The sequence below is a fragment of the Lepus europaeus genome, chromosome 15 (assembly GCF_033115175.1).
Source record: "Lepus europaeus isolate LE1 chromosome 15, mLepTim1.pri, whole genome shotgun sequence".
In the NCBI taxonomy this organism is placed as follows: domain Eukaryota; kingdom Metazoa; phylum Chordata; class Mammalia; order Lagomorpha; family Leporidae; genus Lepus; species Lepus europaeus.
Window position 1 is genome coordinate 77,672,467 of NC_084841.1, and position 26,271 is coordinate 77,698,737.

The window sequence follows — 26,271 nt, forward strand, 5'->3', positions numbered from 1 at the left end:
TCACTGCAGAATTTGGGGGAAAAAATCCATTTCTTTTGCAGAACTTCTGAGCATGGCTCATTTTCCAATCCCTTCGTTCCTCCCCTTATACCTCCAGTGTTCTTCCTGCTCTCATTCCAGTAGGATTTCCGGAGATTCTATCACCAGTTCTCAGAAGCCCATTGTGCACTAACAAAGAGTTCCAGTAGTGAGCTTTGGGTTCCGTGCCTGCCTGCTCTCCGGGCGGCACCAACAGCCGAGTAGGACCAGCACTGCCCAGGCCTGCTCGCTTGCTGAGTGCTGGGAATCCACGATCATGCCAATCAAGCCTGTTGGGTGGATATGTGGGCAGGTGGTGAAGAACTTTTCTGGAAGAAGTATACACAGTCTTGTTGTAAAGGGGGTATGGGTGTGGGAACAACGGGGGATCACGTCCCCTGGGGTCTGCCTGCTTTCCTAGTCACTAGGACCTGGACCCGCTGTCCCATGTCCCCTTTAATCCCTTAGGGGATGTCTTTCAAGTTGTTGCTGTTCTTGTTTTCTAACTTCTTTTTGTGTTAGTGGAGGGGATCCAGAAAGTAATCACAGACCTGGCAGAAGAGTTTAAGGATGATTTCCCCACCATCCTAAGACTGTCGCAGTCGAATCAGGTACCGTGATTTCGTAACTTTTTAAAAATTTTATTGTTTTATTTATTTGAGAGGTAGAGTTACAGACAGTGAGAAGGAGAGACAGAAAGGTCTTCCTTCTGTTGGTTCACTCCCTAAATGGCCGCTACGGCTGGAGCTGTGCTGATCCAAAGCCAGGAGCCAGGAGCCAGGAGCTTCCTCCAGGTCTCCCATGCAGGTGCAGGGGTCCAAGCACTTGGGCCATCTTCTACTGCTATCCCAGATCATAGCAGAGAGCTGGGTTGGAAGAGGAACAGCCAGGACTAGAACCGGCGCCCATATGGGATTAACCTACTGCGCCATGGCACCGACCCCAGATTTCATAACTTTTAAAAGGCATACAAGAAGGATATTGTATCCTTAGTATCATACCGGTTATTTAATGGTTGATTTTGAGATCAGTGCTTGCAGCTTAGGGGAACAGAAATTTCAAGTCTTCTTCCATGGCAGAGGTCAATGGAAAAGTGGAGATTGTGCACCAGGAAGTGAGATGTGAGATCACCTCAAAAAGTACTTGGTGGAATAATGGAATCAAAAGGTGATGCACATTTTCCCCAACTTTTTGAAGTGCCCTCGTGGACAGATGAACTTTGAAGACGATCACTGTGTTATTAGATTAGAGATCAGGAAGTCTGAGAGCCACAAATGAAGCGAAGTTTACTTAAGATTTGCTTAATGTAAAATCAGAAAAATAATCTAAAGTCTAAGGCAGTTGAATCAGTGCAAAAACTTAACAGATAAATTATAATAATGGAAACGTAATTGCCATATGGGAGTGTGCTTTAATGTGGAGAGAAATGACTGTATCAATTTAAACAAAGTTTACTGTCCTGTAGCTTTTAAAATCTCTGTTCCAAAAGGTTTGGAAACAACTACCTGTAGCCTGTAACCGTTCATCCGGACACTCAGCCAGCAGACACTGCTTAGTTACCTCCCTGTTACCTGGGACTGGGTAGAGGGGACACGGTGATGAGCAAGGTGTGGTATAACCAAGACAGAGTTGCCAACGAGTGACTGTGTTCCAATGTGGGAAGTCCTAGAGCCACACCAGCTCAGCTGGGTGAACACTCTGCCCAGGCAGGGGGAGAGAAGGCCCCCAGAGGAAGGAGGCATGGACTGGATCCCAGAGGACCAATGGGGGCTTCCAAGGTCAACAAAAGGGTAAAGAGCCAAGGGCAGGGATGACTACTCCAGAGGAAGCCGTGTAGCAGTGTGAGTTAGGCTAAAAAAGCATGAAACAGCATGGCGTGCTTTCAGAATGCCAAGTAAATGCAAATAAATGTAAGTAGGCTGGAAGGGCTGAAGCAGGACCTAGAAAGTTAGGAGACACAATCGAGAGTCTGAATATGCAAAGTTTCATACTCCATGTAAGAAAGACTAGACTTTGTCTTGTCACCCAGATGTGAATCATGAGAGAGTTGAGCATAGAAATGGCATTCAGTTGGCACAACTGGTGAGGAAGGCTGACTGGAGGCAGACGTTCCAAGAACGCAGACTTGTTGGCTTCTCTGTCTCAGTTACACCACACCTCTCCCCAGTCCCAGGTAACAGAGAGGTACTTAAGCAGTGTCTGCTGCAAATGACAGACAAAAGCGAGGACATTGACATTGGAAGTGGACAGAGTGGGTTGGATGCAAGAGCTATTGAGAAGTTTGAAACTGACAGTGTGAAAAGAGTGGGATGTGTGGGACTGGGGAGACTCTGGATGACGGGTGGCTAGCGGAGTAGTGATCCTATTAACTGGGATGCCGGCCTCCATGAGGAAGAGCAGGTTTGGAGATGATGAACCGAACTGGGTCACAGTTTGAGGGCTGTGCCACAGCAGTCTGAGCCCTGGCGTTGAGTTGTACACTGGATATGAAGGCTGGAAGTTCAAGAGAAGTCTGGGATGAAGAAGCATATTTAGGAGTCATGAGTGTATAGTGTAAAAGGGAAGCCAATAACTCTAGTGCAGTGAAACTAAGAGGGGAAATTTCATTGCTTACCATGGAGGGGTGTGACTGGCACAGCAGTAAAGGCACTGCTTGGACATGGGCAGGAGGGAGGGCGGAGTGGGAAGTATCACTAGGTTCCTAAATCTATATATATGAAATACATGAAAGGTGTTCACCTTTAGTACATAAAGTAAAACAAAGATGCTGCTTAGGAAGCCTGCATCCACTACTGGGTACCTGGGGTCTGCTCCCAGCTCCACTGCCGATTCCAGCTCCTGGCTAATTTGCTGCTGTGGAACTGCTCGTTCACCAGCAGTGCTTGCTGGCTCTTCAAATTCTTATTTTCTTTCATTTTTTTAAAGGTTTATTTATTTACTTGAAAGTCAGAGTTACACAGAGAGAGAGGAGGGTCAGAGAGAGAGAGAGAGAGAGAGAGAGAGGTCTTCCATCTGATGGTTCACTCACCAATTGGCCACAGTGGCTGGAGCTGTGATGATCTGAAGCCAGGAGCCAGAAGCTTCTTCCAGGTCTCCTACGTAGGTGCAGGGGCCCAAGGACTTGGGCCATCTTCTACTGCTTTCTCAGGCCATAGCAGAGAGCTGGATTGGAAGAGAAGCTGCTGGGTCTCCAACCAGCGCCTATATGGGTTTCTGGCTCTTCAGGCCAGGGTGTTAACCCGCTGTGCCACAGTGCCAGCCCCCCAAATTCTTATTTTAAAAAGTAACTTTCTTTTCTTTTTACATTGAAAGTAGCTATTTGCTGCATATTTAAATGATTCAAATTATTAAACCCATACATTTCTAAAAATGAATGAACTGATAGGCTTTTTTTTAAGATTATTTATTTATTTGCAAGAGTTACAGAGAAAGAGAGTGAGACAGAGAAAGATCTTCCATCTGCTGGTTCACTCCCTAAATGTCTGCCACAGTCAGGAACCAGGAACCTCATCAGGGTCTCCCACGTGGGTGGCAGGGGCCTGACCACTTGGCCATCATCTGCTGCTTTTTCGAGTAGCATTGGCAGGGAGCTGCATGGGAAGTGGAGCAGCCAGGTCGCCCGTTTGGGATGGGCGCTGCTTTACCTGCTACATCACAACACCAGCCCCACTAGCCATTCTTGTTTATCACTGAATCATGTGTGAGTTGTAACTTTGAGGAGCTGCTGAGCTTCCTGAGCCACGGCAGAATTCTGAGACTTTGAAGCTGACTCCCAGGAGACTCCAGCAGTCTCTGCTCTTACAGCTGGGGACTGACTGCTGTGTGGCCATTGTGCAAATGAATTCCTTGTTTGTCGTGAAGGGGGATAGACTATACTGCAGTTGATGAATACTGGCGTGGCCTGAGAGAGAAGATAATAACCCTGAGAAAGCAGACATGCCCAGTGCCATTCATCACAGAAAACCAGAACTCAAAGGCTGAGCCGAGAGTGGCAGGGGGAAGTAGCCCTTTCTTGCTAAGTCTATGTCTTGGACTTGGGGTCTCGTTGTTTCTCTTGCTTTGCATGCCCCTGGCTTTGGTATAAAGGCTCTTGGAACACTGAGGACTTGTCTTGGCTGTGTTCTGGAGCAGTAAGCAAAGAGATGGACAAGTGGCCATGTCTGATATAGGACACCTAGTTCAGGTAGCACAGTGGTGGCAGGAATGACAGCAAAAGCCTCAAGGCAGAGACTAGGAAGCCAGAGACAGACCTGGGAAGTCCTGTTGCCCCTTCCAAGTTGTGATTCTCCCGCCATTGTCAAGGTTAGGAAAACCTGGCTTTTATTTAATCAGAGAAGTTGCAACTGTCTTCACAATTCCCTTCCCCTTCTGAATAGCTCATTGTCTCTTGGGTTTCTGGTGAACTAGATGGACTGTCTGATACCCGGGAAACTCGGAGTTCATATTTCCAACTTCACTGAGGCCATTGATTTCCAAGAGCTCCACACCACTCAGAGAGGAACATAAAGATAATTAAGGCTATTTTGTTTCTCATTTTCAGAACACTTACATTGTTCTTTTTCCACCATTTATTTTGAAGAATGTGTTGCTGAGATTGGCAAGAAATCTGAGTAGCTCAGGGATATCATAATGCATTTGAGGTCATTTGCTCTTCAAAAACAAATTATCCAGAAAACGTTGCTAATACTCGGTCATTAACTAGGTAGTTTTCTTTTTTTTAGAGACCAAACTGTAAGTGCTGAATGTTGTAAAACATTTCTGTAGATTGAACATTCCAAAAGGAACAGATTATATTTTAAATCTCTACATTTTGTGATTAGTATTGAAGTTGCCCCTCCCCACCCCCACTTAATTATTTCAGAAAAGACCTTCATGATAGCCTGGAGCAAAAAAAATGTGATGGGAGCGATGGTGGAATCTTTATAGAGGAACAGACCCAGAATAATGGTGATTAAGTAATTCTTCATGGATGAAGGTTTTGAATGAACTGTTCTTGCTGGGGCTGGGAAAGCTAATTTTAGAATCTTGGGTGGAGACGGTGGCTCTGAGGTCCCAGCTTCTCCACTGCTCCATCCCAGCCAGCCCAGACCCCAGTACCCTCAGTATCCATTTCCTTAGTGAAGAGTAATTTTTTAAGGCTTACATTTGCAAATTTCAAATGATTTCCATATGAGGACTTTAAAAATAGTAGGCTTTTACATTTGAACAAAGAAATGTGTACTACAGTTAGGGAACTAAAAATGTTTAATTTGGATGATTCTCGACTGGAATCTGAAAGTCACCTTTGTGGAAATCATGTTTATTTTTGTGTTTAACTATGAAAGGTGATTTTTTTTTTCTATTTTGCATTTGACCATACACTGCATTACCAAACTGGGAATTATGGACAGAACATACTAGAATCCATGTCAAAAAATTTAAATGTTACATCTGTAAATGTACTTTTCTGAATTCTGTATGCAAAAATATGGACAAAAACTGCTGAGAATGCACCAATGGTATCTGAAAGCACTTCTAATGCAGTTGGAATTTTGAAATATAATTAGATTAAGACTGTAACTAGAATATTCTATATTCCATTGTATTTTTATCTTTGGTGAATTGTCTCTTGTAGAGAATTGTCATCATTTTGAAAGTTTACATACTATGGTGTGCACTAAAAACTTCCTGGCTGGTTTCTGGTGTGTTTCTCTGATTTTTCAATGCTAATTTGTTATATTTTCTGATTACTTTCTAAATTTGTTTTGGCAGATATTCATAAACTGCATAGTATGTGCCAGACCTAGACAATGGGGGAAAATTAGCCACGTGAACTTAAAACATGGCCATTATAAATCTGCATCCTTGTCAAATAGGCCAACAATAGACAGAGAAAATAAACCCTGTAGTAAGTCTGTGTGAAGAAAAAATACAGCAGACAAGGGATATGAAGTAGGGACGTGGGGACTGGGAGAACAAGTGTTGGTTTTAAGTAGGATGACCAAGAAGGCTTTAGACTAAGCAGTTCTTGAATTAAGATTTGAAGGAAGCAAGGGGGAAAGCTTGAGTGTATTGGCAGAATCAAATGGCATGGCAAGTGCAAAGTCCCTGAGGTGGGCACATACCTAAGGAGTTAAACAGATTGTGAGGAGAAAAAGGGAGAGAAACAGATGGGTGAGGCCAGAGGAAAAGATGGGGCGCCCTGTAGGGCATTGTGGGTACTTTGGCTTAGAGCAGGAGGGCCACAGGAAGCCACTGAGCAGAAGCAGGTGCAATTGAGCAGGAGCGAGAGTTGATCGGATGCAAATCAGTTGGGTCTCTCTGGCTGAGGTTTTGTTGAACAGAATGAAAAGAGGCGAGGGTGGGAGCAGGGAAGCCAGTTAGGAGAAGAGAGGGGGCCCTTTTTTTTTTTTTTTTTTTTTTTTTTTGAGAGGGGGCCCTTTCTTAACTACAACCGTGCTGCCAGAGCCCGAGGCCCCGAGGGTGGTCAGATTCTGCTACTCTGCAGAGCAAACAATTGAGTAAGATTTGCTGACAGGCTGGTTTTCTAGATGGGGGATAGTAAAAAGCTGAGGTCACAGAAATTGGAGTTCAGCGTGAAAACTGCTGATGACGAAGAAATGAGCGTGGCTCTAGGAAAAAAGAAATGCAAAGGGAAAATAGAATATGTGTTCCGAGAGTGAGTCCAAAGGGAGAAATCTGGAGTGGGATTCTGGAAGCAACCTTACAAACTGATACTCAGTCTCTTTTCACAAGAGACCTCCAATTTCCTTTGTGAGTCCCCAAGCTGGTTATGGTTTGGGGAAAGGGGTTGAAATATCTTTTCTGATGATGATCCCAAAAAGTAATTATGAAAACTTACACAATGTGCAACCAGTTCCAGTATTCTTAGGCCAAGAATGCAAAAACAAAAAAGGGAAAAGAAGTGTGGTTTACACTGAAATTTACACACTTGGCTTGGTAAGAAAATACATAGGGTAGTCGGTAGAAAAAAGGGAAAAAACTGATAGTTCAAAGAAACCATTTCGTGGAAATCTTTACTTAGTATAGAGTTGGTCTTCTGTATATAAATTAAAAATGAAGGTTCATGAAGAATGGGATGGGAGAGGCCGTAGGAGGTGGGATGGGAGTTGGGGTGGGAGTGTGGGTATTCCTAAAGCTGTACCTATGAAATTTGTATTCATTAAATAAAAACTTCCTAAAAACAATTTTCCTACTAGGGCTGGTTTAGAAAGCAACTTACTAAGAGCAAGAGGGAATTGAAATCTTCGTAAATTGGCCACTGCTCTGTAAAAGTGAAAGGCTCCGTTCTTCATCTAAAGGAATCCAGATGCCTCTCCTCCTTGTCACTTTCCTGTCCCTCCTGCCTCCAGCCACAAAGAACCCCTGGGCCTGGATATACTGGGTTGTTTGTTTGTTTGTTTTTAATACTATTCTCAAGAGCAAGGAGGAGGTCTTCTTAGCAAAGGGTTGATTCCCCGGGTTTTGTGTAGGGAAAAGAGAGGTGATGAGGAATGCTTTGTTAGACGTAACCACTGTTTCACTGGTATCCAGGAAAGTTTCAATTTAGTGAAGAGTAATTTTTTAAGGCTTTGCTGGGAAGCACAGTGGTCAAATTGTAGCAGCTTGAGCACTAAAGGAAAACAAAGAGATTATTTCTCAGAAGATAGAGTTCCACCCCAAAGGCGGTGAACTCTTGATATACATTAAATATATTGTTTGTAACAAATGCTATGTGTTGGTCCACCCCAGTTGTGTGAACCCCACCTGAGACTTAACAGATGATGAAAAACAGCCTTATTTTTAACAGAAGTAAGGTAGAGAGATGAGGTAAAAGAGGGGGAGGTGGAAGGCACCCATTTAGTGTAGGTTTGGGGGAGCAATCAAGGATGGTTAATACGAGGAGATGGATGACGTCATTGAATCCAGGAAAACACGTTCAGGTCATCAAGAATCTGGAAGGGAACTTACAAAATAAGTATGGGGAGACTGCAGAACGGTCACATTTTGCAACTGCAACGTGAGAGGTCCCCCAAGCACAGAATCTTGAACCAGTAGACAAGGATTCAGTAAATGTGTGCCTTGGCAATGTGGCCCTCTCCTTGTGGTAAATTTTAAAGCGAGAGAACACAAGCAAATTGTAGTTAGAAGCAAAACCTAGCTTATTCCGCCCACACCCCAGGAGTTGTAGGAGTCAGTGCAGTACAGCATGAAGTCCCAAGGCAGGTGGCCTTGTGTGTGTGTGTGTGTGTGTGTGCAGGAGCTGTGGATACTGCAGACAATTCACAACCATGGTAGATAGCAAGTACAGTGGTTGCACCTGCCTCTTACTTGGCTTGCCCTACTTACCTGCCCAAGGCACCGCTTTCAGGATTACAGGTGGCTTGGAACTGTAGCGAGTGCAGCAGCTCACAATTGGGATTGCACTCTCTGTGCTTAGTGTTGACTGGAGGGGCAAAGACCACAAGTTTGCCAGTGGACTCTCTCCATGAAGTGAGTCGAGTAAACCACAACACCAAATGCAGCAGAAATCCATCCATCTCGGCAGTCTAGAACCACTTTGGTTGTCTCCAGCGATAAAAGCTGAGCAGTAAGAGAAGAACTTTGAGGACAAAGCACTAGCCATAACATTAGTGCCAGGATAAAAGTTGATGCATTTGAAATAAATATGCATTGTGTTCCATCTTAAGATACGTGTAATAGTCATCTTCAGCAAAACAGCACTTAAAAGTTATTTTGTCTTTATATATTTAGATGCAATAAATGTTTAGAAATCCAAAGTTGCTCATTGTTGTTACTAGCCAATAATTCTGCACCCCCACCCAAGTTATATCGAAAGGCTGGGAGAGCCCATAAAATTACCCGGGTGAATAATGGAAAGTGCACTTGCCTGTTGCCTGGAATGTAGTCTGACAGCATTGGGGGTGGTTTTGCCTTGGTTCACTGTCTCATAGAGCAGAGAAAAAGACCTTCAGGTCATGTGTTTGGGTAATACCACACACTTTTTTTTTTTTCCATCAGAAAATCAGTAGCATTTCTGAAGGCTTTAGGAATAAGTTTCTTAAGCTCGCTAAGTAGTATATGGGGTTTGTGTATCATTTTTCTTTAAATTATACATGTCATATATATTATGTCTGTGCTCTAGTTAGTCACTGAAAAATGTGAAGTTTTTGGGAAACTGAAAATAGCAATGCAAATGACTTCTATTCTTGGCAGTGCCAATGGATTTTGTCCAGTAAGGAATATAACTCTCTGTAGGTCAAAATTCTATAATGAGTTGATTTTAACTTCTTACTGGTTTCCTCATTAACTAATAATTAAATGGGGATTTTGACATTTAGCATTTTGACTCATGTTCCTTTTGATATTTATGGGAGTCAAGATTTTACCATTTCAGAAATTACAGTTTAAAATTATCTACCTTTATAATACCTATGTAGGTATTTAAATAGAAATATATGTGTATATACATATGAATTTTTACAGAGTACCTATATGAGTGCCAAACTGTAGTAAAACAGCACTTTTTAAGAAAAATAAATTTTAAAGTAACCTGGGAAAGCATAATGATTTTCAATATGTATTATTGTTGGAATAAGAATTCTTGTTTAATTTTGAAATGTCTCAAAATTAAGCAAAAAGATGTAAATCCAGGGAAGAAAATGAAGCACTTTTATCTTCAGTTCTGGGTATTCATGCTAAGGGACTAAACTCCATGTGAGGATTTAGGGGCAGGGAGGGGACCGCTGAGCACGTGTGCACAGCACACACCACGTGGTTCAGTGCCAGTCAGTCTCTGCCAGAGTGGATTTCAGTAAGGCATCGATCACATGTCAGTTACTTTTCAAAGACTTGTTTTTTTAGAAAAGAAAACCCGTGCAGAAAGCATCAAGAATCAGAATGGCGGTCGTGTTAGCCAAGATCAATCGGGGCACCTGGATCCAAGGGTTGAGCAGCATCTCCAGGTCCTCCAAGTCCATGGCCAAGCTCCTGCAGCCCCAGCTCACCTGTAGACTTGTGGAGCTGAGGGGCATCGCCCGCCGCCTGCTGAGGGAAGTGAACCTGCCACGGCAGCCCCTGTACAACACACAGGTACGCGAGTATTGCGTCAGACATGGTGTGAACTCCTTTACTTAGAGAGGCTTTTACATTTGCAAAATTTGGAAAATGAAGATGCAGTATGCTTGAGCGTCCTGCATGTAAAATAGATAAACTCGGATAAGAGGAATGCATGGTGGGGCCTTAATCAATACAGTATATGGCCCGGCTTAAGTAACTGAAAGATTAGGTAATGTGGACTTTTTTTCTTTTCTTTTTTTAAAAATATTTATTTATTTTACTTGAAAGTCACAGTTACACAGAGAGAGAAGAGGCAGAGAGAGAGAGAGAGGTCTTCCATCTGATGGTTCACTCCCCAGTTGGCTGCAACGGCTGGAGCTGCACCGATCCCAAGCACTTGGGCCATTTTCTGCTGCTTTCCCAGGCCATAGCAGAGAGCTGGATTGGAAGTGGAGCAGCCAGGTCTCAAACTGGCACCCACATGGGATGCTGGCACTGCAGGCAGTGGCTTAACCTGCTATGCCACAGCGCTGGTCCCGTGGACTTTTTTCTACCTTATTATTATTATTTTTAAACCATTTATGTATTTATTTGAGAGGCAGAGAAACAGAGAGACACAGACAGAGATCTTCCATCTGCCGGTTCACTCTCCAAGGGCTAGGAACTCAATCTGTGTCTTCTACATGGACAGCAGAGGCCCAAGTACTTGAGCCGTCACCTGCTGCTTCCCGGGGTGCACATCAGCAGGAAGCTGGGATTGGGAGCTGAGACTCACGCCCAGGCATCCACTATAGGATATGGGTGTCCTAAGCCACGCCTTAGCTGCCGTCTGTGCCTACCTTACTGAACTGCATCGAATTGTCCATTTCAGATGCTTCAACTTAAGCCTAACCATGCAAATCATCACTTAAGTCAACCCTAAAAGAAATTCCCCAAGAAGCCTTCAAAGTCTCTTTTGTTCCTTTCTCCTCATGCTCTTGTTATATTTCCAGGATAGTCTTAGCTTGACATTAAATATTGAGTGTATTTAACTATCAATTCATTTGGATAGACTCATCAATATCTGGGTACATTTCAAATTACATTTTTTACTTGGTTTTACTGAGGCTCTGTTAGATTAGTTAAGGACAACAGCTCTTGAAATGTTTTCAGAACCAACTTGTTTTCGTGTGCTTTCGTTTTCTAAGTGTTAGGGCACAAACTCTGGGCTTTTCCATCTCTGTATCCTACATTTTCACTACAAAATGTTTAGAATCTGGCAAGTCTGGCTAACAAAACTCAGCATGAGTCCATTCAAACTGTCTTGGTGGAGAGGGAGAAAACCCGGCTTGCACTGGGTGGCGCCCCGAGCAGAGAGGTGTTAGCTTGTGTAGCCAACACAGAGCTGTTCGGATGACAGACGTCGCCGGGTGCAGATCGTCTGGATCCTGTTGCTTTCTCTCTAGCTCTCAGTTCTGCTTTCTCCATGTTGGCACCATGCCAAGACAGGCTTTCCCCCTTCTGGTCACAGCTGTTTGAGGCCCAGTGGCAGCAGGAAGGGTAGGCCTTGGCATAGGGGTCCCTCAGCAGAATCTGCAAACTCTTCTGTGGCAGTGCTCACCCCTCAATGAGGGAAACTGGATGCACCCACTTGGCCCGGGACCCGGCTCCCTGCTCCAGCCCTTGGAGTGGAGTTTGGGTCCTTCTGGGACCATGGGACCTGCGAGTGAAGTGGGCAGAGCGAAACATCTGGGTGCTTTCAAGGAATTGAGGGAAAGGGTGCAGAGACGTTGGCCACGGTCAACACCTACCTATTATGTAGGTGTCTCTCTTTAACCAAGGATTTCGACGTTTCCAGAAATCTGAGAACGGCATTGACTAAAGCCTCTCTTGTGATGCCTATTGTCTGAGAAGGTAAAAACTGGTTTGTGTTGATCCCTGGATCCTCGAATGACACGCCTTGTTCCTCTTTTCTTAGACAGTGAACAGAAATACAACTGAACCACCTCCCCTTCAGCTCCCACTGGGGGATCTTTGTCAATCCTGTGCTGTTTCTTTCTTTGCACTGTCACACTCATAGGGGTGAAGATACCGTGTGGGCTGCCTGCAGCCCCTGTGGGAGTGCTGGTTTGAGTTCTGGCTGCTCTGCTTCTGATTCAGCCCCTGGCTAATGTTCCTGGGAGGCAGTGGATGAAGGATCAAGTGCTTGGGTCCCTGCCAATCATGTAGGAGACCCAGGTGGAGTTCCTAGCTCCTGGCCCAACCCTGACTGTTGTGAGCATTTGTGAGAAAACCCGTAGATGGAGGATCTCTGTGTGTGTTTGTGTGTGTATGATCCTCTCTTTCAAGTAGATGAAAAAACGTAAAACATTTTTAAAAAGAGTATTCCTGAAGTTACTGTGAAACCATGTTTAAAGTCACTGCCTGTTATGTTGCAGTGTTCCTCTTGCTAAGGCAGAACCGTGAAGCATCTGGAATTTTCCACTACTTACAAGCTGGGGAGTTAGCTGCCAGTCTCACACACACGTGCGCGCACACACACACAAGCGTCAGAGACACAGATGTTCTTTCTCGAAGCAAAGCCCTCATGCAGAGGAGTGTGTGGTGGTACTTGATGCGACTTCATCCCCTGGGAGCTGGGTGGGCGATCGGTTGCCTCACAGGAGACTGGATGACTCGGTTTTTCCTGGGGACACTGGGCCCCCCTGCCCAGCCTCTCTCCAAAGAGAGAGGGAGATCAGTTACTTCGCTGGGGGGGTGTGGGGGAGCAGGCCTTCAGTGTGTGCCGCCTGCCCAGGGAATCCTCTACCTCTCTCCCAGGTGGGCACATTCCCTGGTCCCCATGGCTGTTGGCTTTCTCAGTACGTCCTTTGATCAGAAGAGCTGCTCTGTACTGGAATGAGGAAGTCCACTGTGCGTAGTGGTCTCCCGACACGCACCGAACTTCAGTGGCAGCGAGAAGAATCTTTCAGTTGAAGTTCTATGTTTCGTTTTATCCAGTAAGGAGAGGATATATATATATATAGATAGATAGATATAATATTATATAATATATATTATATAAGAGGCTTTATATATGTATATAGTAATATACATATATATATATGATGTATTTGGTTTTTTGTCTTGATTTTCAAGGAGGGTTTTTTTAAAAAGATTTTATTTATTTGAGAGGTAGAATTATAGCAGAGAGGGAGAGACAAAAGAGAAAGGTCTACCATCTGCTGGTTCACTCCTCAAGTGGCTTCAGTGGCTACAGCTGAGCCAATCCAAAGCCAGGAACCAGGAGCTTCTTCCTGGTCTCCCATGCAGGTGCGGAGGTCCAAGGACTTGGGCCATTTTCTACTGCTTTTCCAGGCCATAGCAGAGAGATGGATTGGAAGAGGAGCAGCCAGCATTAGAATCGGCACCCACATGGGATGCTGGAAGCTTAGCTTACCGTGCCCTGGGGTCTCTCACGTGGGTGGCAGGGGCCCAAGGACTTGGGCCATCTTCGGCTGCCATCCAGGTGCATTAGCAGGGGGCTGGATCGGAAGTGCAGCACCTGGGCTCAATCCAGAACTTGGATGTGGGATGTCAGCATTGCAGGAGGTGGCTTAACCCACTGTGCCACAAGGCCGGAGCCGCTTCTACATCCCATTTTAAACCAAATCTTTTAAAACGGATCTCTTTTAACATTGGAGACAGGCAGTCATATGCTGTTCAGTGATGGCAGTCTGTTCTGAGGGTGCACTTACACACGCTGTGACGTCACTGGGCAGGGACCACAGTCACTCAGGTGGATGGGCCTTGACCAAGGCGTCATTACATGGCACATGACTTCACTTATTTGTGTATGGTCTCCATTCATTGTTTTAAAAGAAACTTTTTATTTCAGAACAGTTTTAAATTTCTACAACAAAAATGGTGAAGTAATAGAAAGAGTTCCCCATACACCCCACACCTGGCTCCCCCGGCTTTGTCTAGCCCAAGTCTCTCTAGCCCTTCCTCCCTACCTCTAAGCCTCTACTGTCAGTATTCTGTGTGCAGACTGAGTTATTGTAGCTTCCACTTATAAGGGAGAATCAGCGCTTTTCATCTTTTTTAAAAAAGATTTATTTGTTTATTTGAAAGTCAGAGTTACACAGAGAGAGAAGGAGAGGCAGAGAAAGAGAGACAGAGAGAGAGAGGTCCTCCACCTGCTGGTTCACTCCCCAATTGGCTGCAAGGGCCAGAGCTGTGCTGACCTAAAGCCAGGAGCCAGGAGCTTCTTCTGGGTCTCTCATGCATGTGCAGGGGCCAAAAGGACTTGGGCCATCCTCCACTGCTTTCCCAGGCCGCAGCAGAGAGCTGGACCAGAAGTGGAGCTGCTGGGACTTGAACCGGCTCCCATGTGGGATGCCAGCACTGCAGGCAACGCCTTTACCCACTACGCCACCGTGCTGGCCCTTGTTGCTGAGTTTTTAGAGTTCTCAATATGTTTCTGGATATTAATCCTTGGTTGGATAAGTAGGTTGCAAATATTTTCTCTCATTCTGTTGCATGTCTCTTGATTGAGTTTACTGTAATCCCATTTGTCTAGCTTTGCTTTTGTTGCCATGTTTTTGGGTCTTCCCCAACAGAAATCATTGTCTATACCGATATCCTGCACTGCTTCTGTCTTCGTCAAGCAATTTCATAGTTTCAGGTTCTACGTTTAGCTCGTTCATCCATCTGGAGGGGATTTTGTATATGGTGAGAGGTAGGATTCTAATTTCATACTTCTGCATGTGTATATCCAGTTTCCCAGCACCATTTATTGAAAAGAATATCCTTTCAGGCCCGGCGCTGTGGCACAGTAGGTTAATCCTCCGCCTGAGGTGCCAGCATCCCATATGGGTGCCAGTTCTAGTCCCAGCTGCTCCTGTTCCAGTCCAGCTCTCTGCTATGGCCTGGGATAGCAGTAGAAGATGGCCCAAGTCCTTGGGCCCCTGCACCCGCATGGGAAACCCGGAAGAAGCACCTGGCTCCTGGCTTCAGATTGGCGCAGCTCTGGCCATTGCGGCCATCTGGGGAGTGAACCAGTGGACAGGAGACCTTTCTCTCTGACTTTCTCTCTCACTGTCTGAAACTCTACCTCTCAAATAAATAAATAAATAAAATCTTTATAAAAAAAGAGAAAAGAATATCCTTTCTCCAACATATATTCTTGGCACCTTTATCCTTTATCAAAACTCAGTTGGCTGTATGTATGTGGATTAATTTCCGGGCTTTCTCTTCTGCTTTTATAATCTATGTGTCTGTATTTATGCCAGTACCATGCTATTTTAATTACTATGATTTTGTAGTATGCTTTAAAATCAGATGTTGTGGTGCCTCCAGCTTGATTTTAATTTATTTATTTAAGATAACTTTGGCTGTTCTGGATCTGTTGTGATTCCATGTGAATTTTAGGATTTTTGTTTCTGATTATGTTAAGTATATCATCATTTTGGTAGGGATTGCATTGAATCTATAGATTGCTTTAGGCAATATCAACATTTTTAACTATATTAATTCTTCCAGTAGGAACAAGGAATATCTTTCCATTTTTTATGTCCTTGATTTATTGTGTGTGTCCTTGAAAGTTTTATAACTTTCATCATAGAGATCCTTCTGTTTGTTGGTTGAATTTAGTCCTAAATATTTAAATTTTTAGTAGCTATTGTGAATGGTATTACTTTCTTGATTTCTCTTTCAGTAGGATCATTATTAGCATGTAAAAATGTTGGGTTTTTGTTGATTTTGTATGCAGCAATTTTGCTGAGTTGGTTTATCAGTACCAACAGTTTTCTGGTGCAGTGTTTAGGTTTCTCCACCTACAGAATCATGTCATCTGCAAACATGAATATTCTGATTTCCTGTTTTCCAATTTTGATGCCCTTTTTTATCTATCTTCCATAACTGCTCTTGCTAATACTTCCAATATAGTATTGAATAAGAGCGGTGAAAGTGGATATCCCCATCTTGTTCCATATGAGAAGACATGCTCTCAATGTTTCCCCACTTGGTACTACATTGGCAGTGGATTTGTCATGTATATCCTTTATAATTTTGAGGTGTGTTCCTTCTGTGCCTAATTTGTTGAGGGTCTTTATCATGAAGGGATGTTGCATCTTATCCAATGTGTTTCCTGCATCCTGTTGAGATGATCACATGGTGTTTGCTCTTCATTCTGTTGGTGTGATTTATGATGTCTACTGATTTGCAAATGTTGAACCATCCTTGTATCCTTGGGATCATTCCCACTTAATCCTGATGTATGATCTCTTTGATAAAGAGTCAGATTCCGTTTCCTACTATTTTGTTGAGAATTTTGTCTCTATATTCTCAAGGATATTGGTCTGTAGTCTTCTTTTTGTGTTGTGTCTTTGGTTTCGGTGTCAGAGTAAGGTTGACCTCATAAGAGTTTGGTAGAGTTCCATCGTTTTCAATATTTTGCAATAACGTGAAAAGTATTGGAGTTAGTTCCTCTTTAAATTGTTTGCAGAATGCAATTGTAAAGCTATCAGATCCTGGAGTTTTCTTTCATATGAAGCTTTTAATTATTGCTTCAATCGCATTACTTGTTATAAATCTATTTATATTTTATGTATCTTTTTAATTTAATCTTGGTAGGTTGTATGGATCCAGAAGTTTTTCACTTTTTAGAGGTTTTTCAATTTGTTAGCATATAGTTGTTCATAGTAGTTTCTTATGAACCTTTGTATTTCTAGTTTCTTGGGGACCTTTGTACTTCTGTGGCATCAGTTATAATGTCTCCTTCTTCATTTGAAGTTTTTTCTCTTTGTTAAATGTTTTCTTTGCTGAGTGTTTATCTGTGTCTTTTCAAAAAACAACTTTCCTTTTGTTGATCTTTTGTACTGATTTTTAGTTTCAATTTCATTTATTTCTGCTCTGATTCTTCTTATTTCTTGCCTCCTGCTTATTTTAGGTTTGGTTTGTACTTGCTTTTGTAAGTCCTTGATATGTATCATTAGGCTGTCTATTTGAGATCTTTCTTTTTTTTTAATATTTACATGCTTATTGTTGTGAACTTCCCTCTTAATACTGCTTTTGCTGTATCTCACAGATTTTGATATATTGTGCTTTTTCTTTTTAAAAAATATTTATTTATTTATTTATTTATTGGAAAGTAAGTTACACAGAGAAGGAGAGGCAGAGAGAGAGAGAGAGAGAGAGAGAGAGAGAAGTCTTTCATCTGCTGGTTCACTCCCCAAATAGCCACAGTGGCCAGAGCTACACTGATCCAAAGCTAGGAGCCAGGAGCTTCTTCTGGGTCTCCCACGTGGGTGCAGGGGCCCAAGGATTTGGCCCATCTTCCACTGTTTTCCTAGGCCATAGCAGAGAGCTGGATGGGAAGTGGAGCAGCCGGGACTAGAACCGGCGTCCATATGGGATGCTGGCACTGCAGGTGGTGCCTTTACCTGGTGTGCCACAGCCCCGGCCCTGTGCTTTCATGTTCATTTGTTTCAAGAAATTATTTTGTTTTGTTTTTTAATTTCTTCAGTGATCCATTGGCCATTCAGGAACATTTTGTTCAATTTCGTGAAGTTTCTTTTGTTCTTGTTGTTGATTTCTAATTTTATTCTTTTGGAGTCTGAGAAGATACATGGTATGATTTCAATTTTTAAAACTTTACCAGGACTTGATTTGTGGTCTAATATATGGTCCATCTTTAAAAACATGCCACGTGCCGATGAGAAGAACATCTATTCTGTAGCTGTTGGGCGAAATATTTGTAGAAGTCTGTTAGGTCCATTTGCTCTATGCTTTTCTTCAACCATGATGTATCTGTATCGGTTTTCTGTATGTGTAATCCATTCATTGATGATGGTGGGTTTGAGGTCCCTCTCTATTACTGTATTAGAGTTTATCTCTCCTTTTAGATCTAATATTATTTGTCTAATAATCTTGCGTTGGGTCCATATATATTTCTGATATAGCATATTGCTGAATTAATCCTCTCATCAATGTATAATGTCCTTCTTCATCTCTTTTTACAGTTTTTGATTTAAAGTCTGTTTTATCTGTTAAGAACATAGCTGCTGGCGTTTGTGTTTTGTTTCCACTTCCCTGGTATATCTTTGTCCAGCCCTTTACTCTCAGTTGATACGTTTCTTTACCTGGGATCTAAGTTTCTTACAGACAGCATATAGCTGGGTCTTGTGTCCCCCCCCCCCCCAATTTGGCCCACAACATCTTTTGACTGGAGACTTTAATCAATTTACATTCAAGGTTAATATTGATAGATAAAACCAGTTTCTGTCATTTTGTTGCTTGTTTACTGATTGTTTTATATATTTGCTGCTTCTTTTTGCCTCTCTTATTTATCTTTGTGTTTTGGTAGCTTTGTGCCATGATAAGGGTGGGTTCCCTTCTCATCCCCTTTTGTGCATCTGCTGTGTTAGTTGTTTGTGTATTGTTATGTGTTTTCATGATGGTTCTATTCTTTTTTAAAAAAAATTATTTGTTTATTTGAAAGGCAGAGGTACAGAGAGAAGAGAGAAGAGAGAGAGAGAGAGAGAGAGAGAGAGAGAAATCCTCAATCTACTGTTTCACTACCTAAATGGCCACAATGGCTAAGGCTGGGTCAAGCCAAAACCAAGAGTCAAGAGCTTCCAGTAAAGGGCTGGACAAGTCAGGACTCCCATGTGCATGGCAGGGGCCCAGGGTCTTGGGTCATCTTCTGCTGCTTTCCCAGGCACATTAGCAGGGAGCTGGATTGGAAGTGGAGCAGCCAGGACTCACACCGATAAGGGATACCGGCGCTGCAGGTGCAGACTTAACCTGCTACACCACAGTGCCAGCTCCATGTTGCTTATCTCGAATGTAGGACTTCCTTCAGGATTTCATGTAAGGCTGGTCTGGTGGTGATGAATTGTCTCAGTTTTGATGGTCTTGGAGGTACTTTGTTTCTCCTTTACTTCTAAAACATAGCTCCAGTAGATATAATGTTCTTGGTTGGAAGTTTTTTTCTTTCAAGACCTTAAATATATCATCTCATTCCCTTCTGACCTCTAGGGTTTCTGCTGGGAAGTCTACTGTTATTCAATGGGTTTTCCTTTATATGTGATTTGATGTTTTTCCCTCATTGTTGTCCTTAACTTTTCACGATTTGACTATAACATGCCTTGGAAAGGTCTTTTTTTGGTTGGTCTGGTTGGCATCCTTTGAGCTCTTCTTTTTTTTCTTTTTTTTAATTTTTTAAAATTTTTGACAGGTAGAGTTATAGACAGTGAGAGAGAAAGACAAAGAGAAAGGTCTTCCTTCCATTGGTTCACTCCCCAAATGGTCGCTACGGCCAACACTGCACCGATCCAAAGCCAGGAGCCAGGTGCTTCTTCCAGGTCTCCCATGCGGGTGCACGTCCCAAGCACTTGGGCCATCCTCTACTGCCCTCCTGGGCCACAGCAGAGAGCTGGACTGGAAGAGGAGTGACCGGGACTAGAACCCGGTGCCAATATGGAATGCCAGTGCCACAGGCGGAGGATAACCAAGTAAGCCACAGCGCCCACCCCTTTGAGCTTTCTGTATCTGGATGTCCATATCTCTTTTTAGACTTTGGAAGTTTTCAACTATTATCTCATGTTCTCAATGTCTTTTTCCATGTTTTCTTCTTCAACATTCCCTAAAATATGAATATTTGTTCACTTAATCATAGCCCATGTCTCATAGGCTTTCTTCATTCTTTTTCATTTTTTCCCCTTGTAATTTTTTCTGACTGGCTTATTTCAGAAGTCTTGTCCTTGATATCAGTAATTCTTTCTTTTGCTTGGTAAATTCTGTTACTGAAGCTCAGTTGTGTTTCTTGAAATTTCACTGATTGAACTTTTCAGCTCCAAAATTTCTATTTGGTTCTTTTTACTAATTTATATCGTGTTGTGGAATTTCTAATCTGTAGCATGCATAGTTTTCTTCATTTTCTCGAATTGTCTATATCTTCTTGCATCCCATTGGATTTCCCTAGGATCACTATTTGAATTCTTTTCCAGGCACGTCACAGCCATTCTTCAGATCAGGATCTCTTTCTGGAGAGCTGCTGTGTTCCTTTGGAGGTGGCATGCTGCCTTGCCTCTTCACGTTTCCTGTGACCTCATGCTGACATCTGCGTATCTGCCATAACTGTCCCTTCTTCTCTCTGGAGTAGCTACTACTGGAGAACACTTTTTTGTGTAGCTGAAATGCAGGGTGTCAGGTAGATAGTTGCTATGGCATTGGTTCTTGGTGAGGATAGATGTGAAAACTCTGATTTCTTCAGCCATGATCAAAGGCATTAGTTTGCAGCTATTAGTGGAAGTAGTAGTGTAACTTTGAAGTGGAGGTAGGCTTCCAAAGGTTGTCTTCAGTCTCCAGGGAGTTGAGTGTCAGTCATGCTAGCATTGGCCATTGCTGTGGTCCCATTCCTGGTGCTGTGGGACTGTCCCCTTGACCATTAAGCAGCTGTGAGTGATGCTGGGGCTTGTGGTCCTGACAGCTGTGCCCCTGGAATTGTGTGATGTCCTGCTGGGTGGACATGGGTGGTGATGGGACTTATAGCACCCAAAGCTCTGGTCCCAGCACTGGGGTTTATGGAAGAGGTCTTGCTTGAGTCCGGCAGGGTGAATACAGGTCATGTGGGGATCGTGCACTGGCAAGTGTGGGCCTGGAGCACGGTGTGCAGGTAGGGTCTTCTCTGGCTCCTAACGGATGGGTCCCAGTGTGAGGGATGCAGGATTAATAATTGCAGTCCTGGAGCTGCAGGACAGGAAGGGGGCCTTGTCCAGGTGCCACCTGAAAAGCACAGGTTATGCGACTGTGGGGCTGCAGCAATGGAGGTAGAGTCTGCCCACGCCCACAGAGCCAGCACGTGTGTTCCCACTACCTGTAGAACCAATAGCCTCAGACCCGGAGCTGCAGGATGCAGTGGCAATCTTACCCGGGTCTCATGTTTCACACACAGGCTGTGCTGGGGACTGTGCACTGCCAGGCTTGGGGCTGGAGCAGTGGACAACAGATGGAGCCTTCCCCACGTGCCACAGGGAGAACTCAGGTGACCATGTGCAATATAGCTCCAAAAGTCCCGGTCTCAGAACTGCAAGACCGGAGGGTACCTTGCCCACCCTCCATAGGTTGATCACTGGTTATGCTGGGGGTTGTGCATTAGCCTGTATGAGGCTGAGCCAGTTGTATGCAGATGCGGCCTTTCCCAGCCCCAAGGCAAGCACATTGTTCCTTAGGAGTTATAAAACAAATAATCACAGACCTAGAGCTGCAGGATGCAATGGGATCCTTGCCTAGATCGCACAGATGACTGTGGAATAGGGCTCCAACAGCCCCAGTCCCAGAGCTGCAGGACTGGGAGGGTACTGTGCCCAGGTCCCACGTGGTGGTCACATGTTACACTGGGGCTTGTGCGGCAGCAGGTGTAGGCTTGGAGCAGTGGATTGCAGGCAGGGCGTCCCACAGGCCCCACAGTGGAGTGCGGGTGGCCATGCAGGTGTCCAACAGTGCCAGGACCCAGTGGGGTCCTCACCCAGGTATCGCAGTGCGTATGCCAGTGATGCCGGGCCTTAGGGATTGGCTGGCTCAGAGGGATGCAGACAGCGCCCTCTAGGTCCCACAGGTGCGTGTGCGTTACTCTAGGGTTGCAGCACCAACAGCCACAGTCCCAGAGGGCATGTAGAGGTGGTGCTGGGGCTTGTGCCTGGCCCCCCAGCACCCCATGCTAAGAGATGCAGAGTGGGACTTCCTTACATCCGGTCCTCTGGGCCTGTGCATCGGGAGCTACTGGCCATGAGCCCCCGGCAGCAGAGGGGAAGGTCCCTACAATTGCGTGGAGCAAGAGAGCGAGGCGCCGGCACTCGTGCGCAGTAATTCTCTGCCGCAGAATACGGAGGGGCCTGCTCGCGGCCTTGTAAGGAGCCTTGGCTCTGGCTCAGAGGGTTCTGATAGGCGTGGGACTGCTTGCTGTCCGCTGGGCCAGAATGGAGTGTACCCAGCAGCTTGGGTGCGGGGCTTTGGGGCTGGACAGAGGCTACATGGGTTACCTTTGTGGAGCAAAGTGGTCACAGTCCGTTTCCTAGGCTGGTTTAAAGCCAGGGAAGACTATGGTTAGGGATGCTCCCCTCGTTAGGGCTGCCGGTCTGCTATAATGATGGAGGTCACGGAGCTTTCCACTGAGTTTCCTGGCGAAAGAGCCTCCCCAGGCAGGGAGCTGGGGCGGGCACTGCGGCGCGCCCTGTTGCTCCCTCTCTCTGCTGGCTTTCGGAGCCTCCGTGCGGTGACTTCCTCGCCGAAGCTGTCCGCTCCTCCCTCTCCTGGAAATGCGGTTCTCCTCTGCAGTGGAGGTGCGTGCAGCCCCCCGCCCCCAGGGGCCACCTCCCATCTTCTTCCCTGCGTGCGGTTTTCAGGGATCGTTCTTTGAGACGTTTGAGGGATGCCTAGTGTTTCTGACACGGGTGATTCATCTTGCGTCTGACTCCCGGCAGGTAATTTCCTCGTGCTTTAAAAAAACATTTATTTATTTATGTGAAAGGCAGAGTGACTGGTCGAGAAAGAGATCTTCCATCCACTGGGTCAGCGGCTGCAGTAACCAGAGCTGGGCCTGTCCGAAGCCAGGAGCCAGGAACTCCATCCAGATCTCCCACATAAGTGTCAGGGACCCAAGTAGTTGGGCTGTCAGCCACTGCTTTCCTAGGAGTATCGGCAGGAAACTGGATCAGAAGCAAGCCACCAGGACGCAAGCCAGCGCTCCAACACGGGATGCTAGTGTCACAGGTTGCAGCTTAGCCTGCGGCACAACAGCGGCCCCTCCTTATGTTTTATAATTTTATTTTAACTGAAACGTCTTCAGCAGAGTTGATGTTGTTGCAGTGTTAAGTGGAGCTCCCTTGTGACCTGGTAGTGAGAACAGTTCTTTCTGCGGGTTCTGCTCTTGCTCCAGGGCCATCAGCAACCCGGGGCCACTCTCTGTGTGGCTTCTGCTTAGGGTTCCTGCTTTAGCCTGCTGGGTAAGTTCAGGTCCCTTTATCAGCAGCAATCTTTTTTTTTTAAAGATTGATTTATTATTTGAAAGTCATATTTACGTAGAGAGAGGAGAGGCGGGGGGTGGGAGTCTTCCATCTGATGGTTCACTCCCCATTGGCCACGACAGCCAGAGCTGTGCCGATCCGAAGCCAGGAGCCAGGAGCTTCTTCCGGGTCTCCCACGTGGGTGCAGGGGCCCAAGGACTTGGGCCATCTTCTACTGCTTTCCCAGGCCATAGCAGAGAGCTGGATGGGAAGTGGAGCAGCCAGGACTTGAACCGGCGCCCACAGGGGATGCTGTCTTCAGGCCAGGGCATTAACCCATTACGCCACAGCACCGGCCCCCGCTGCAATCCTGAGGGTCTAATCTCTCCTGGGAGAATCCCAGCCTCCAAGGGAGTCCAGCCTCCCTACCTTCTCCCTGCACGGATGGCTGCAGCTGGTGGAGACCCAGGTCACTGGAGTTGCAGCTCTGCTTCAGCCTGCAGTGCCAGCATCCCATGTGGGCACCAGTTTGAGTCCCAGCTGCTCCCCTTCCCATCCAGCTCTCTGGTATGGCCTGGGAAAAGCAGCCAAAGATGGCCCAAGTGCCTGGGCCCCCTGCTACCCACATGGAAGACCTGCAAGAAGCTCATGGTTCCTGGATTCAGCATGGCCTGGACCTGGCCATTGTGGTCATTTGGGGGTGTGAACCAGTGAATGAAATCTCTCTCCTTCTCTCTCTCTCTCTCCCTCTCTCTCCCTCTCTCCCTCTCTCTCAAGCCCTGCCTTTCAAATAAATAAATAAATCTTTTTTTAAAAAAGAGACTTGGGCCTGGAACCTCAACCCAGGTCAACGGGCTGGCCCGCAGTTGGCATGTGCCATGGTGCCACAGCCGGGAGAAGCCGCAGCAGCCAGGGGAGGCTTCTGAGCGCTAGTGGGTTGCCTGTGTCAAGGTGGAGTCCATGGCGTGGGGGAAGTGGAAGGGGTGAAAGCCAGCCTGGTGTGGACAGTCTGCTGGATGTGACTGTGGCTGCGTGGAGGGTACCACTTTACAGAAGTTTAGACGTCGCGGCGCTCAGTGGCCTGGCCAGCTTGTCTGAAGGCATGAAGCAGCTTAGCCTGTTCCCAAGCTCCTCTCGGTGTGCTGTGTCCTGTCACTGATGTGCGGGTGATGAATGTTGGAATGGCGCATTTATACCTGGAGCACTGTAAGTCCCTCGTATCATATTGCAAGAGCGTCGTAATTCCAGTATATTCTCTCTTGGCTGGGAGTAGCAGGGAGCAGATTAGGTCCTGCAGGAGCCCGGAAACAGAGGGGCACTTGCAGGAACAGCCATTCGGCCTGTGACCTGGGGGCATCTGAGGCGAGCCTGTGGTGTGGTCCCCTGGGGAGGCTGGCCTGGGGGCTCTCTGGACAAGGCTGCTTTTCTGCTTGCACACTCAGCTCTCGAGCGGCTCCCGTGTGTCTGAGCACGTGGGAAATGTGCCAAGCATGAGCGACCCAGAACCTGATCCACACCAGTGACCTACAGAGACTGCAGCGACACACGCGCGTAGGAGCGGGGACACAGCAGAGCCCCCTGCCGGCCGTCTTGCTGCCAGAGATACCGCTGTGCAGCCGCTGAGTCAGGCGGCTCCCCAAAACCCTGGGGCCTGTGTGGGGGCTGAGGCCGCAGCGATGGGAGAATGGGGGATGCTAGAAGAGGCCTCTGCCATGGAAAGCGAGTGGGGGGCAGGATTTCCTGACGGTCTCTGACACCCCCGGCCCAGTGCTCCCGGTCTGGTGCCTGTGCCCGCCTGGCTGGGTACAGCCTGCTGCTGCCCTCACCTCCCTGACCTGGATAATGGGCTTCAGTGCTGGCCCCAGCCAAGACTCGCCAGCTTCTAGACAGAGCTGTTGGTGTTGGCAACAGCCAACAGGAGGCCATCGGCTCAGAGGCTCCAATGCTGATGACACAGTTATCCCTGCACCGGCATCGGACAGGGCTGCTTTGTCTCTGCGTGGGCACCGTGGCGTGGTTTAGGGCGAGAGAGCCAAGTGAGGGAGCCCCCAGCCTCTCAAAGGCCCAGGGCCCTGGGTGGATCCCAGTGAGCGTGGGCTCTGTCCACGGGGTGAAGACGAAAGTCAGCCAAGTTTCTTCCTGGCGGCCAACCCTCCCGCGGAGAGGCTGTGGGAGGTTCCATCTGCAAGCCTCGCAGATATCTGGAGCTTCCCTGAGCCCTTGTGGGGCTGGCTCAGGGTGGACTGGGCTGCAGGCATCCAGCCCTGGGACAAGAGGACAATTCCTAGAAAGCGGGAAGTGCTGGGCTCTGAAGGCGGCTTCTCCAGTGTGGCTAAGAGATGGGGACCACCCTCTCAAGGCTTTCTCAAGAACGCCCCCTGGGATGTCAACACAGGGGTTCCGGCTGCATCCTCCTGAGTACAAAGACAGCGGTTGTGTAGGTCTTGCAGATGCGCCTGTGTGGGAGCAGCCGGTCTCCTGCCAGGTTTTTGCTGAATCAGGGAGCAAGAGTTTCCTCTCGGACTGCCCTGGTGTCCCTCCCCGCTCAAGGTGGCTGTGGACAGCCTGCACCAATGTGGTCCCCTAGCTCTCCAGCCTCCAGGTCGTGCAAGAACGTTCCGCACAACGTTTGTGGAAAGTGGAATTCACAGATGTTTAGCTTGGTGCAAAACAATTTTTGAAATCCATGCATAATATACATTTTCCACAATTATACATAGATTTCCGAGTTTGCGCCAAAATAAATTGATAATTTAACTCCATTTTCCACCAGTGTTTTGCAGTGCCCTTGTGTAAGCAGATTTTTATTTTCTGAACTGTTTGTTGTTGGCTTTTGGGGAGATTTATTTCATTATTAGTAAAAAAAGGCGAACATAGATACTTCCTTATGAGATGAGGCAGTCAAAAATTGTGTGGAAGTTTAGCTAAAGGTTGAAATGTTTTTAATCTTCAAAGATCCATGTTTTACAAGTTAACATTACCAAACTGAAAAAGAAAATACATGGACGTAACATTGAGACCAAGATATTTTTCACTCAAATATGCAAATGAACCAAAATTAATAGAACAAGGTTAAGTTGAAAATTTCGAAAGAGGCCAAGACAATCCAAATAAAGACTCCCATTTACCAGATTTATCTTGTTTATTTATCTCAGTTTTTGTTTTTTTAACCATACAAGATTCCTGCTCAACGCAAGCCAAAACTGAAACAGGGAGGCTTATAATATGAAAAAGATGGGTTTGCAAG

At 45.9% G+C, this 26,271-nt stretch overlaps 1 protein-coding gene across 1 annotated transcript in view; it reads left to right on the top strand.

The window, feature by feature from the left end:
- Positions 1–295: 295 nt before the first annotated feature.
- The window catches only part of SPATA9 (spermatogenesis associated 9), a 31,969-nt gene continuing 5,993 nt past the window's right edge, over positions 296–26,271 (top strand). The window contains exons 1-3 of the mRNA XM_062211961.1: positions 296–356; positions 541–629; positions 9,862–10,089. Coding sequence (XP_062067945.1) covers positions 296–356; positions 541–629; positions 9,862–10,089 — 378 coding nt within the window. The remainder of the gene's footprint in view (positions 357–540; positions 630–9,861; positions 10,090–26,271) is intronic.